General features: G+C 41.6%; 2 protein-coding genes across 3 annotated transcripts; one reads left to right on the forward strand and one right to left on the reverse strand.

Moving 5' to 3' along the window:
• Window positions 1-309: 309 nt before the first annotated feature.
• On the forward strand, window positions 310-12186 carry NDUFB6 (NADH:ubiquinone oxidoreductase subunit B6). 2 transcript variants are annotated; one of them, XM_029920328.1, is made up of 4 exons: window positions 314-608; window positions 2453-2545; window positions 8512-8556; window positions 12007-12186. In XM_029920328.1, exons 1-4 carry the CDS (start codon window positions 429-431, stop codon window positions 12073-12075), a joined length of 387 nt encoding a protein of 128 aa, XP_029776188.1. In that variant the 5' UTR covers window positions 314-428; the 3' UTR covers window positions 12076-12186. The 2 variants fall into 2 exon arrangements, with proteins under 2 accessions (XP_029776189.1, XP_029776188.1); XM_029920329.1 differs by lacking the exon at window positions 2453-2545 and having other exon boundaries at window positions 310-608.
• A 447-nt stretch (window positions 12187-12633) lies between these two features.
• Window positions 12634-13377, reverse strand: SMIM27 (small integral membrane protein 27). Its single transcript, XM_029920330.1, has 2 exons — window positions 13194-13377; window positions 12634-12855 (listed from the first exon to the last, which is right to left on the reverse strand). The coding sequence occupies exons 1-2, from the start codon at window positions 13236-13238 to the stop codon at window positions 12733-12735; spliced, it is 168 nt and encodes a 55-aa protein (XP_029776190.1). The 5' UTR covers window positions 13239-13377; the 3' UTR covers window positions 12634-12732.
• Between the last annotated feature and the right edge of the window lie 1418 nt (window positions 13378-14795).

The following is a 14795-nucleotide window of genomic DNA, read 5'->3' on the forward strand; positions in this document are numbered from 1 at the left end:
ACACAGCTGGGATTTAAACTTGGAAGTAACGTTCTCCACAGACTCTCTAGGTCATGGGAAGAGGAGTAGCAAGGTGGGAGAGGGAGGTGAAGAATTTGCATTTGGACGTCCCATTCACTGAATCACACAGTCTCATCCTTCCAAGTCTCAGCACCCCACTCCACTCCTCCGCCCTCTGTCTCCCCTCCCCCCACAACTAAGGCGCACCCTCCAGCCACTGGCACGTAATACGGGCGGTAAAGACTTTGCGCAAGCCCAGCCCCTGCGCGGAGGTTGGAGCCTCTGCGCCGGGAGGACCAGAGTGACGTCATAACGGCGCGCCGCTCTGAAGCGTCCGCGCAAGGTCGCCTCGGGAGGCGGGTGGCGCGCGTAAGTGACAAGACCGTGGTCGGGGACGCGCCGTGTCCTGCCTTGGTACCAGCGGCGACATGTCGGGGTACACGCCAGACGAGAAGCTGCGGCTGCAGCAGCTCCGAGAGCTGAGAAGGCGATGGCTAAAGGACCAGGAGCTGAGCCCCCGGGAGCCGGTGCTGCCCCCGCAGAGGGTGTGGCCTATGGAGCGATTCTGGAATAAGTTTTTGCAGGACCAGGCCCCCTGGAAGAAGATGGTGAGTGACAAACCATCCTCGCCCTGATGCACCCTGCCGCGACCCCCAGGCTGGCCGCTCGACGCCTGCTCGTTAGAGCCACCCCAGGGACTGACAGCACTCTGGGCCCCCAAATCCTCGTGGTTCTTTGAGGGAGAACCAGGTTCAACCGAGACTCAGGTTTAATGGGGACGCTTTCCTGTCCTAAGAGTCCTGGGCTGGGAGTTCTGGAGTTCAGGAATATGTATGGCTTCGAGAGAGCCATGCCCTTTTGCTGTCATGTGTGACGAGAAGGAGGCGACTCTTTGCTTAGTTTTTACAGAATGGATCCCTTGAGTGACAACTGTGTGATTTTAGTATTTAAAGACAGCTGCCTGCTTTTTAAAAGTTGAGGTGATAGAGACTAACACGACACCCAACTACCAGAAGGTACGATGAATCTCTAACTGGTAGTACAGCCCGCATGTGATCCCCATGAATGATAGGGGCCTGTTGGTGTGCTTACGGAGAAATAGAGCACCCTCGGAACAACCACTATGTGCTTCTAACCCATTGTTTAATTTTAAAATGCCGTTTCTGCACTTTACACGGCAGAAAATCACTCATTTAAGAGCTGTCTTTATTTTAAGGGTCTCTGCGACGGACATTTTCTTGAGGTTCATTAAATCACATCAGTTTAAGTGATGAACACTGCATCTCAGAATTGCTTTCAACGAGGTATAACATTGGCTAATAATAATGGTAATAATACTATTAAGTAACACTTGGGTGCTTACTTTCTGCCTTGGATTTTGCTGAGTGTTTCACATGTGTTACTTTATTTCTTTACTTCTGTAAGGTAAGGTAGACACCACTTCTAATCCTTATTTTAAATGTGTGGGAAACGAGGCCTACGGAAATCGAATGATTTACCCATAGTCACAGAGCCGAGAAGTGAAGGAGTTCACAGTGAGACCCATGCGTATCTACTTCTGACGGTGCTACCAAGTCTTGCACACATTTTTCTGAGACAGTTGTATGAGCTACTTATTTATGGTGGTAAACTTAATCTCTAATTCAGCCCCCCTCTCACCCTTTGTATCCATGACATTACTTATTACTTATTGATTTGGGCAGCTACCTGGTTGAAAGTTGATGAAAGAAAGTAAATAATTATTGAAGTCTGTTTTACCTTACTTTGAGTTAATTTTTCTTCCATAATCAGATGTACTGTAACACCTAGAATCTAGTTTGCCCTTTCCCTGGTAAGATAGGTGTGTTTCCATCACGGAAAAGTTCCATTTGTAGCTCTATTTTGCCTTTTTCTTTTAAGTTACTGTTCCTGAAGGCATTTCAAAGTGAGCTTTTACATATCTCAATATGTAAAACAATTCTTTTTCGAACTTTGGAGCTCAGGGTTGTTGCCTTATGCATAGAATGATGAGTGTGTGTTGACTGGGAGTATCTGAAATTGTTAAATTAAGAGGTTGACTTTACCTAAAAAGTGCTGTAGGTTTGATTACTCTAGTTAAATCGATTAAAATTATTCTTTCATTATTTATGACATGTTTTATCTAACAAGCTTATATTAGAGATGTTTTATGTAGTCTTTAAAATATATATCTATAAATATCTTACTGTAGCTTTGCAGAATGTTACTTGTCTTACACCTTGTTTGCTCTGAACTCTGTAGATATCCCCTAGCAGGCCCTGTGTTTAATAAAAATATTTGAGTAGGTGAGGTTAATTCCAGACTGTAGGGAATATGTAGTATGCAGACATTTTTAAATAATCATGACATTATTGTATCATTGATGCTTTTTTCCTGCCACAGCACAGACATAAAAAATGGGATATCTGTTTATGTGCGTTTCTTTTCCCCCCAGATTTATAAGGCATATGGACACAGTATCTTTGCTTTTACTCATGTACTTATACCTGCCTGGCTTATTCATTATTATATCAAATACCATGTGACTGTAAGTATGTTTTAAATATGTATTTTTTCAAAATAAGTTTTAATGTTATACAAAATTATTTCCTATGTGGGCATGCCTTACCTTGCTTTACTTAGTGGAAATAACCTGCACTTAAAACTGGTTTTGAACTACTTTGAACAGTTTTAGGTAAAAGGTTTAATGAAACTTAAGTATGGTCTTTCAAAAAATTAATCTTTATATTAATTGATTATACTTTGAAATAAAAAGTGTTTAAATGATCAGAATGTAGTTGACCTAATAATACCAGTGTGAACTTGGGGTCTTAAGTAGGAGGAGAGAAAAGAATTTCTGCTCCCTTGAGCATAAATGTGATCTAAGATAAAATTCAAATTAGACAAAGGCTACCTTTGTCATCATTCCACTTCTCTTCATTCTATCTGATTTTTCACGATTTTCTTTCTTTGGAATCCACGATGCCCAAAAGCTTGAACTTTGTCATGGAAATATCTTACATGTGGTGATTGAACTGAGCCAGTTGCCACATTTTAAAGCCAAGGGATAGTCTGGTATATGGCGTTGGATCCAAGGCAGGACGAGGAAGGAGTGCATTCAGGGGAGTGCCTGGAGGGGAAAGCAGTGGTGGCTGCCCAGCACGGAGTGTCATAACCCAAACAGAGCGAATAGGGCATTCTTGTACCCACTGCAGATACTGGGAAGATACCGGAAGAGGGAAGGTTGGGTAGGGGAGCGTTGGCGAATATGCTTGTTTGGAGAGCAGCAGTGGTCGTTAAGCTGGGGTGGGATATTGGAACCTGAGCGAGGGGAGGAAGACATCTGGAAGAAAGGTGGTTGGGGCAGTGATGGAGGAAACAATCCGTAGTAAGATCTCGGGACCTGAATGAGGGGAGATTATTCATACTGGAGTGTGGTGGTGTGACAGGAGATTGGTTATATATAGGAGAGTGGATCAAATAAGTACATACATTGATGGTAATGAGACCCAGAATCCTCATGGTCAGAAAAGGGACTTGCACCCATGGAAAGATAGAAAACTGTGCTGCACTGTAATGGAATTGGAATTTTTGGTATAAACTCAAGGTTTTTAGTGTGCATTGATAAAGAATTGTATATATAAATGTGGATATTCCGTACATCTGTCCATTGACAGGCCAGGGAGCTATGCTACCACATGGTAATTAATGTATCTAGCAGCCTGGTCTTATTTTCTAAATCAATTCCCCACTGAGAGGATCCAGAGCTCTTTAGAGAAATGGCCAATTCCAGGGCTGGGGCAGGAAACGTACACAATGAACTTATTGTGCTCATTCATCAGCACTCCCACAGGACAATATGAGCATCAGAATGACCAGTGATAGGGGTCCCTGCGTGGCTCGTTTGAGTGTCAGCCTTCAGCTCAGGTCATGGTCTCATGGTTTGTGAGTTCGAGCCCCACATCAGGCTTGCTGCTGCCAGTGCAGAACCAGCTTTGGATCCTCTGTCCTCCCCACCCCCTCGCTCCTCTCCCCCTCAGGGTCGCTCGCTTGCTCTCTCTCTCTCTCACAAATGAATAAACATTAAAAAAAATAATGAAAGTTATAGGTGATAGCCAATTGAATAAGTAAAATGCAAAATCATGAATCCATACACATATAAAAAATTAATAAGAGACCTTTTTTTGTATAATAGATTGCTAAATAATAAATGGACAAGGACTGATACAATTAGAAAGGTCACCACTTGAGAATCATCAAAGTAACATTTTCTTCAGCCTGAGAACATCAAAAGTTGCTAAGGTTAATCTCAAAATATCTATCTTCACCATACTTATTTGTTACAAATAATGGGATCTGCTGAAATTGTCTACTACTTGATAGGGTGGAATGAGAAAACAGCATCAAATTTGTGCTATTCCTGTCAAAAATGTATAACCTGAATCTAATCATAAGACAAAATGAGGGACTTCTCTGTGTTACCTTCCAAAGTGTCAAGATCGTTGGGGCGCCTGGGTGGCTCAGTTGGTTGAGCCTCCGGCTTCGGCTCAGGTCAGATCTCACGTTCGTGGGTTCGAGCCCCGCATCAGGCTCTGTGCTGACTCTAGCTCGGAGCCTGGAGCCTACTTCGGATTCTGTGTCTCCTTCTCTCTCTGCCCCTCCCCCTCTCATGCTCTGTCTCTCTCTGTATCAAAAATAAATAAAATATTAAAAAAAAAAGTTTTCAAAGTGTCAAGATCGTGAAAGTTAAAGAATGACTGAAGATTTGTTCTAGGTTGAAGACTTAAAGAGTCATGTCAGCGGAATGCAGTTGTTGCTTACTGGCATAATATGCTTAGTTAAAAGAACAAAGATGGCATTGGCATTCAGAGTTTTAGACCCTACCGCAATGGAGAACGAGTCATGTAAGAGGGGGTTTTCTGAAAATTCCAGACAGTTGTTGAGACAGTTGGTAACATTTGAGTGGGTTCTTTAGACTAGATAGAAGGTAGTAATGTATTAGTAGTGAAACAGATTAATTTCCTGATCATGATGGCTGTACTGTGATTAAGAATATAGTTCTTTTCTGTAGGGAATACTAAAGTAATATTTGCAGTTTACTGAAGTGATTCAGGAAAAAATTATTTTTATAATTCTTTTTTTAACGTTTTATTTATTTGAGAGAGAGAGAGAGAAAGAGAGTGAGCAGGGGAGGGGCAGAGAGAGACGGCGTGGGAGAATCCTAAGTAGACTCTGCACTGTCAGCACAGAGCCTGATGTGCATGAACTCCAAGATCATGACCTGAGCCAAAGTTGGATGCTTAACTGGCTGAGCCACCCAGTAGTGCCCCTATTTTTATAATTCTCACAACTTTTTGTAAGTACAGAATTATTTCAAGATAAAACAAAAGCTAGGGACTGTCTAAACAAATTGTAGATAATCCAGTTGAGGTTTGCTTTCTGTTAACTTGTTGAAAGGAGGGTGAAATAAATAATTGGTATTCTCAGAAAATTCCCTTTGACATGACTTGTTTTCTCTTGATTGCAGGGTCTCTTTAAATTTTGATTGCTGGCATAATTTTTGTTTTGTTCACTAAGCAGATTATGTTCATCGATCAACAAATAGGGAGTGCCTAGTATTTCATCTTCCTTTATTGCTCTGGAAAGAATATTACAAGATAAAATTCCTAACCTTAAAGAGTTTATAGTAAGGATAGAAGATGGATATGGCTTGGGTAAGCGTATGGAGGAGAAAAGATTCCAGCTAGAAAGAAAAATAAGGAGTTGTATGTGCATCACACCTCCCCAAGGCTGAGGAGGTGACTAGAGTAGCAGGTCTCTTGGCTCCATCGGCTGGGACCGGCTAGTGGAAGCTCTTGAAAGCTCGGCAGAGGAGCTTGAACCTCATCTGGTGGGCAGTGGGAAGCTTTCCATTTTCAATAGGAGAGTGACTTGATAAAAGTGTGTATTTAGGAGAACCTAAAAAACATTGATAGGATGAGGATAATTGGAGGGAAAAAAGTACTGATATCAGGCAAATCAGCTAGAGCCTGTTGCATCGAGTTTAGTAGATGTTAGTTGATGAGAATCTGGGTAAGGTGTGAAGATAGATAGCAGGAATAAAAAAGAAAAGTGGAGGCAGAAGCCATTTTTTAAGGAAGACATAGCTTAAGTTAAGTTGGGGATGAAACCAAAGTTCAGAGACACTTGTGACTAAAATTTCTCACCTTGGAAGTTGTAAGTAGGGTTTTGAAAGGAGTAAATTTGTGTGGGAGCATCTGCTGCCACAGCAGTTTTGGGGATGTCCAAGTGGACACAGCCTGTCTTCTGTGTTAGAAACATGAAATTAGTGGAGGCTAGTAGGAATTAAGAATAGGAGTTTCGTGGCTTAAACAAAATTATGTATTTTTGTTCATCTTCAAGCCCACAGCCCACTTCATATCGTTATATGTCTGTTATTTTTTTCACTGTCTTAACATGCAAGACTCCATAGAAGAAAAAAAAATGTTACTACTTTTCTTGTCAGTGCAAGTATTTTTTAAACATCCAAAAATTGTTTTTATGTGCAGAAAACTTCACAGTTACCTGGAATATAAATTAAAATTCAGTTTGTTAGTTTCAAAATTAAAAACTTCTTTTTCCTCCCTAATTCTTTAAATTCAGTTTTAAAATTCTGTTAAACTATTTATACGTCTAGTAAAATGTGAAGTCTCCTTTCTTTGTTCTTATTATGTTTGGATTAATTCAAGTCAAACTCTCCTAAAATAATTCCATTTACCAATACGCTATCTTGTATGTTTTAAGCTGCATTTATACATTTGTATTTATATGTTGAATTATATTTTTAAGCATGTATAGGGCAAACTAATGACCCTAGGAAGCAAAATCCTTTTAAATTTAGAATCACAAGCCTGAGTCAATTATACATTTTAACTGAATCCTAAAACTAATCTTTTAGAACCTCTAGTGGCCAGATTGATTACCTTAAACATGATATTCTAAATAACAGAATACTGTATCTGGATTGTGCCCGTGTTTTAAGAACTTACTAAATTTGACATTTATTTGTTTATACTCTAGGTTTAATCGTTGTTATATCTATATTTAAGTAACTTTTTCTAGGATTGAAAAGACACTTATCTCCCAAGAGAAGCAAATTGAACAAACTGCTTGGTTTATAGTTCAAGACAATACAGTTGCTTATCTGAGTGAGTCCTACTTCAGGTGATTTTTCCTGAGCCACAAATGGAAATAATTAAAGGTTTTATGTTAGTTGAGGTCCTAAGGCCCCTCCTTACTTTATTCTCCTCTGGATTTGGGCAGGTCTGCATCCTCACTAATGTTGCAGTTTGCTTCTGCTAACAACTTCAGTTATTAACTGAATTTTACACTCTTTCTAAGCACATTTCAGTGTTTTCTTGCCTCTGGCCACGGTATGTAAAGATGTTTTAATGTATATACATCGTATTTTGAGTCTATCTCCTATTTTTGTCTCTAGCTTCCTTTAGTCTTACATTATGCCAATAATTGTTTAATAATATTTTGTTGGTGTGGTATCTTAGTGCTGTGCTTCGTAAATACATTTATTTAACAAACATTTATTTAGCATCTCTTGTGTGCAAGGCACTGTTCTAAACACAGGGATATAGCAGTGACACAAAGCAGATTGAGTCTCTGCTCTCATGAAATGTTTAGTCTTGGAGACTGGCAGTAAGTAGATAAAGAGGCATGTAGTATTATAGGAGGTTATAAATCTACAGAAGGAAAACTAAGTAGGGTAAGACGAGGCCTCTACTGGGAAGTGCTGTTTGAAGAGAAACGTAAGTGAAGATATGAACCAAGCAGGTATCTAGAAGAGCATTTCAGGTAGAGGAATCATTATGTAGAAGAGACCTGAGGCACAAGCAGGCCCAGCTGATTGGACGATTAGCAAAGGAGCCACTGTGACTACAATATGGAGAGAGAGAGAGAGAGCAGAGAGCCATCAGAGAGGTCACCAAGGGTTGGATTGTGTGGATCACAGCACGGACTTTGGCCTCTGCTGTAGGAACTACCAAACTTTAAGCAGAGGAGTGGTACATCTTAAAAGAATCATTCTGTCTCTGTGTTGGGAATAGACTGAGAGGGCATGCACCAATGTTGGGGACACTAGCAGGTAATAAAAAATGATAGAGGCTTGAACAAGGGTAGTAGTACTAGCGGTGGTGAGAAATAGTGGAATTCAAGATGTAATCTTAAGATAGAACCAACAGGATCTGTGAGGAATCAAGGTTTTTGGCCTTTATAACTGGGAGAATGGAAGTGCCATTTTGCTGCAATAGGGGACCATTTGGGGCTGGGGGATGTTACAAGTTGGACCTGGGTAAGTTTGAGATGACGGGTAGAGATAGCCAAGTAAAAATCTTGCGTAAACAATTGAATGTATGAGTCTGGAGTTTGGTGAAAGTTTGGGATTTAAGATAAAAATTTGGGATATGATTTTATTTTAGAAGAAACTCTAAGACCATCATTAACAGAACATTGCTTTTATTGCAGGCAAAACCATATGCCATTGTTGAAACGAAGCCCAGAATATTCCCGGTAAGTCTTAATATGTCTCTGATTTTTCTTTTATTAGTCTTCTCTCTTTTCCCTCCCTAAGTGATCATTAAAGTGTTCTTCTCACTGTCATTGTACAAATGCCTGTTTTGTATATTCTTATAAAAAAATAGGAAATACTTCGAGGCAGCAGGTACTGTTGAAAATGGGAGGTGGGCACATTTCTTTTGAAGCTGGCTATAAAACTTGTTGTATGCCCTTTGTAGTCCTAAAGTGAACTGAAGGCGCCAACAGGTTTTCAGAGGTGCCTGTTCCATGTGGAGTTGAGGAGATAGAGCACTAGCCTGAGCAGACACTTGAGCGTAGTAACAGCAGCTGAATTCCTCCTTTAATAATTCCAGACTATCATTTCTTATGGCAGTTTGACCTTGACCTCTCCATCTGTGAATTTAAAATGTGTTAATGTGTACTTTTAAGTTTTGGGATGTAAATATGTAAGCTATTATCCTAATTTAAAATGAGTCTTCCAGCATTAAAAGGTTACTTAGCTGTCAGTTGGTATTTTTACTGGTTGTGCAGTTATTGTTTAGCATAGCAAAATACAGATTATGTTCTTGTCCTATTTCTAGTCATAGATAATGAACTACCATCAATCTCTAAGTTCTGTACATTAGAAAAACAGAACGCTGTTGGTTCTTGCTTCAATCAGATGACATAATCACAATAATCCATTATCGTCTGCAAGAAGGGAATTTTAGGGTGAACAACCAAAATTGGCTAACCCTTCAGTTGGAAATAGGGAACTTCTTCTGTATTTCATTGTGTATAATTGATGGATGTCAGGGCCTATGTAGTCTCAAAATAGGAAATTATCTTACTAGTTTCACCAGTTGGGTAATTTATTTAATCTTCCATTGACGTATCTGTTTATTATTTATTTTGCCAGTATGGTTCAAAGGAAAAGAAGGGTGAGACTCTTTTTAGAAGACCAACGTGATGGTTTCCTAAATGCTGTGGAGCATTTTGCCTAGTTCTGTATTTTTGTTTTTGTTGTTGTTGCCACTGTGGTTCTTTCTGTGCCATTGATCCCTTTGAGAAGCTTCCCCTGTGAGGACTTGAAGAATGACCATTTGTACATAGAATAGGATAGGCACTAACAAACCCCCAGATGTCAGTGGCTTAACAGTCAAAAGTCTGTTTCTTACTGACAGCACAGACTGATGTGCATCAGGCGGTCCTCCACAATCTTATAGTTATGCCATCTGGAATATGAGGCTTCCAAAGATCATGTTAGGGAAAGAGAGGGATGGACATCTCAGGAGGATTTTAAGGTCTAACCTTGGAAGTAGCTTACATCACTTCTCCTCAGATCCTCTTGTCCAGGACTCATTGTTATTGTCCCACAGAGCTCTGTGCTTTTTTATATTTCCAGTCTACCATGCCTGGAGTCTGTGCCAGTCCATCCTTCTCATTACTGAATAGCTCTTTGCTTCCTTCTCCCCACATATAAAACACAGTCCCTTCCTGGAGAGAAATCCTACAGTCCCATACCATCACTGCAGCCAGCCCCAAATGCAGGATCTCCGTATGTTGCACAGTAGTATCTGGTAGGTTTACATGTGACTTGTCTTGGAGACCTGAGGACCAGTGAACTACGAAGGCTACTTAACTGTATCCCTTGTTTAACCCCAGCCACCCACTGTTCAGTGGTGGAATTCAGACAGCACAGCAGTCTAGTTCTTGGCAATTCTGAAGTCCCAGTGGTCAAACATGAAGACTCCTCACCCTCGTGTGCAGTGCTGCACACCTGAATGGGCACCGATTTTGTTTTCTGGAAGGAATTCCTTTGTTCATCGTTCTTCCTGGCCCCTGGCTCTGTTTCGGGGTTTCGTTTTTTTTTTTTCTTTACCATTATCAACCTAGACCATGTCTAAACTGTGTACTGGGAAGCATGCTCTTAGGGTGGTACAGCCTTTAAAATCTGCCTTCTGCTCACAGAAGGTTGAGGGCCAGAGGTTGTTTTAAGCTCAAATAATCACAGGCTTTTGTTGTCTATGTGTTTGGTTTGACCATCTAGTTCCCAAAATAGTTGGTAGATGTGGAAAGAAGAATACGTGATGGGAGCCTTTTTGCTTCTAGTCAGTCCTGTATGCATCTGTGCTTTGTGCAGCTACCAAGTTCTCTCATTTCTTTGGTCCTCATGCAACTGCATCTTCAAACTCTATGGCAGCTGTGTGCAGGACATCTGAAACACGGGTTTAAGATCTGAACTTTGCCATAGCAGAGTCCCTCTGCTTATTTTTATTGGGCCTCTGATCTCAGGATCTCTTTGGTATTCATTCTCAGTGTTTAGAGATTCAGAAGCAGTATGATTTTCCAATACTGCAAGGCCCTGAATTTCTTTATTCTTTCCATTTTTATTTTTCCTCTTAAATCAACCACTTTTTGCCTAAGCTCATGTTTCTTAAAGTACATTCCCAAGGCAGCTGGTGGTAGTCAGAGGCACACTGTAACTTCGTTCAGCTACTTCTCCTAGGACCTCAGTTCACTAGATGCTCTGCTTCCAAGTTACTGCTGCCATTTGTTTCCATCTTTTAACCTCCACACCAGTGTCCTTGCCTCCACTGGTAAGCCAGTGGCATTGGTTCAGTTTTTATTATGGTGGGATTGGTACCACTTCAGGATACTAATTTCTATGTTTGGGTAATGCTAACTATGTAACAAATTATGCCCCCCCCCATGTATAATGTTTTAAACAATAAAAGTGTATTTCTTCCTCAGATACCAGTCCTGAACACTACCAGGTCAAGGAATGGCAAGGGTGGGGATGGGGGTAATTCTGCTCTACCAATTTATTCGTGGACTTTTAGGCTAACAGACTCTATTTTAAACACAGAGCTGGAACTAAAGCTAAGTAACTTGCCTAAAATTACACAGCTTCTTAGTGAAGGTTCCTGGATTCTCACCACTTGGTTCTGCCTCCAAAGCCCATGCCCTTTCTACCAAACTGGTTGTATTTAGGTTTGCAAAGATGCCTGAATCAGCTACCCAGGCAAAGTTTGCATTCTGCCCCTCATATCTGAGCCAAATGGTAAACTGGTGATTGCCTAACACATTCAGTTGCTGGGAATAAATTACCTGCTTGTGTTGGACTGAAGATGTTTCCCTGTAACTTCTTTCTAGGGCTTCTCCTATTTCTTGGGGCCATGCAAAATAAACATCTTTTTGTCCCTCTGAGAATACCACTCTTATGCCCTTTCTGGACATTTTGTTTGAGTGAAACTTTCCCTTGGACTTCCTTCACTTACACCTCCCCTTCACTTATACCTTAAGATTCTGAATATTGCTCATCTTTAGATAGCCTCTACCTTCTCTAAGGCCTTTTCAAAGTGTGAATGCCTGAACCGAACTAGATTTTCCATGTGAAGTCTGACCAAATGAAACTATCACCTCTGCAGACAAGATTTTTCTAATGCATCTTTGTTTTTTTAGGGTGATACAATTCTGGAGACTGGAGAAGTAATTCCACCAATGAAAGAATTTCCTGATCAGCATCATTGAAGCTTACTTTAACATGTCAAAGGCATATGAGCCCAAGTTTGTTGCTGCATTACTGTATTTACTGAATATATTTTCTGGAAAAGTAACTTTAATAAAGTTTACTCTGAGATATGTGTTGTCTATTTCTTCCCAAATATTGTACAGTTTGCAACTCTGAATTATTTAACAGTAACTAAAAACTGGACAAGCTAAAAAAAATAGTATGAGTGATCACTTTTTTCTGGCCATTCCTGAAAAACAGGTTGTAGAAAAGTAGTCATATGATAGATTTTTTCTTGCACAGCACTTAATCTAATCTTACGTGACGGTATGCAACAGAATGAAATGTTGCAATAAACAAATACAAGAACAGCAATTCCACACAATTTGTTTTAAAGAAGACTTTCTGTGGCATTTAAAAAGAGGTACTTTAGAAACTCTAGGTTGCAAAGCGGGTCATTCTTCTTATTATCCAGTACTCACATGCTGTCAGATCTAGGTTTTATATAGGAATGTAAAAGGCAAAGCTCTATGTGAAAATTAGCAGATTAGTGGTTATTATAAAGGACTAAACAAAAATAAGTTTGGAAACTGCATAATGGATTTTACTTTAAATCTAGACACGTGTCAGATAAGCATGATGTAAAGACTACATGTATAGAATTAAATCCAGAGGAGTTACAAATTCTCATTCATCCCCAAGATTTTGTCTGGGTATTCCTTGCTTAACTGTCGTCGTGCGACTACTGTCGATGCATAGATGACGTATCCCCAGGAGAGCAATACGATCGCCAGAAGCAACTAAAAAATGCAAGATGGGGAATAAAAGAAAAAAAAAAGGTTACTGTAAGTGGTACTTTTCTCCCTCCCCTCGCACCAAGAGGTCGCAGTGTACGTCGGTGAAGTGGGAGTTACAGTGAAAAACGAATAAAGGGAGTTCCGGAGGAGAGTACACCCAGCCGCCCTTACGTAAGAAGCGGAAGAGCTTGTCTTCCAGGAAGAGGCGGAGTCGAGGTGAGACTAAAATCCTTAATACAGGAATGGATTTTAGAGTTACTGGGCGCTGAGGAAATTGGGGGCCTTCCGCCTGCGGGCCTAGGGAGTCGACACCGGGGAGCCCCGCCAGACGAGGGACCTACCACTGAATAAATCCAGTCCAGGGTGCGGCGACTCACGGGCTTCATGGTAAGGAGGCTGCGGCGGCCCGCGGGAACGCAGGGAAACTGCGGGCCTTAGCGTAACCTCCCGGGCGGCGGCTGCTGAGCGGTGGCGGCCATCTTTCAGCTGGGCATGGGCGCCCGCCCCTCGCTTCCAGGAGCATTTCCCATCAGCCGGGCCGGCCTCTTCCGCCCTGAGCTGGGGGCCGGCTCACGTGATCTGAGGGCCGAGCTCGGGGTGCACCGAGGGAATGAGATAAAGGAGAAAATATCTTGAAAATGGCTTTTTTTTTGGGCTATTCAGAGAGATGGGCGTGCCTTACCAACCGATCTTTCATTTGCAGTGCTGTATTCATGCAAGATTATGAACCGCCGTGTGCATTTAAAAATGTATTGGAAAAAATAATCCTCATTTTAAATACCACACTGATTTCTGACGCTGGAGGGATTAACGTATCTTCCCGCATTTGTTTCCACGTAATAGAGATAGACGTTTGTATATTCATCGTTGACGTAAGAGTGGCACCTATTTTTATATAACAGGGACGAATAGTTAATGGGAGTCCTTGTTAATTGATCCCTTCTGTCAGAAACAAAAGTCTTTGAGAGCTCAGTGGCTTGTAAATGCTACTTGTAAGAAGAAATAATGCAGTGCGGATTACCTGGCATAATGTACGTGCTGATCAACAAGTGTTTTTTGTTTGTTTGTTTTTATTTTGAGCGTATGTTATGTGCTTAGAACGATAGCACGTATCAGCTATCAATCCAGAGACTGAATTTTGTACCTGGGCGGTTATATACCACGTTCAGCTCTACAGTGTTTGGGACGCTCCCATCTGAGGCCTGTGGGTAGAATGGGGGCAATGGGCCACTTTAGGCTCAGACATTGTCTCTGTACATCTCAGGTATCACCCCAAGAGGGTTTTAATCCAGATTTCGGGGAATGGGTAAGGGGTAAAGTGTTCGAGAGAAAAACGTTATCATTTTGTAACTCCTGTGTATCCCTAGACTGGAGCAGATTTATGAAGACTGCATAGGACACAGGTTGGGCTCTAGCTTTGGATTCCATTTGAACCCCAGTGTTATTTCCTAGCTGTGCAACCGGAGGCGGTCACTTCATCTCCTTGTAACGCAAGTTTCTTTATGTATGTAACTAGAGATAATTTTAGTAACTTTTCGCGGAGTTTGATGAGGTTTAAATTAGACCACGCTAGTTCTTTGGGTAAGTTAAGAGCGAAAATTAAGATGTGCGCCTGTAACCCTGAAACTGGTGGTAAGAAGAATGACGGTGATGGTAGTGATTTGTGCCTGGAAGGGTCTCGGCGCTCTCATTCTGGGAATAGAGGGGACTGTGGGGGAAGGGCCGGGCTCGGCCGTGCTCTTAGGCCCCGCCCTCGGTGCCGGCGCTGTTCTACTGCGCCTGCGTTACGCACGCGGGTGTTGTGTTTTGACGCGCGGGGGGCCGCGGTGTGGGTCTCGCTTTCTGCCGCCGCCCCCCAGGCTACCATTGGTAATGAGCGCTTTACGTCACAGGGGTCGCAGCAGCCGCCGGGGTCTCCGCTGTCTCGCGAGGAGGGTGAAGCG

This window comes from Suricata suricatta, chromosome 13 (genome assembly GCF_006229205.1).
Source record: "Suricata suricatta isolate VVHF042 chromosome 13, meerkat_22Aug2017_6uvM2_HiC, whole genome shotgun sequence".
Taxonomy (NCBI): Eukaryota; Metazoa; Chordata; class Mammalia; order Carnivora; family Herpestidae; genus Suricata; species Suricata suricatta.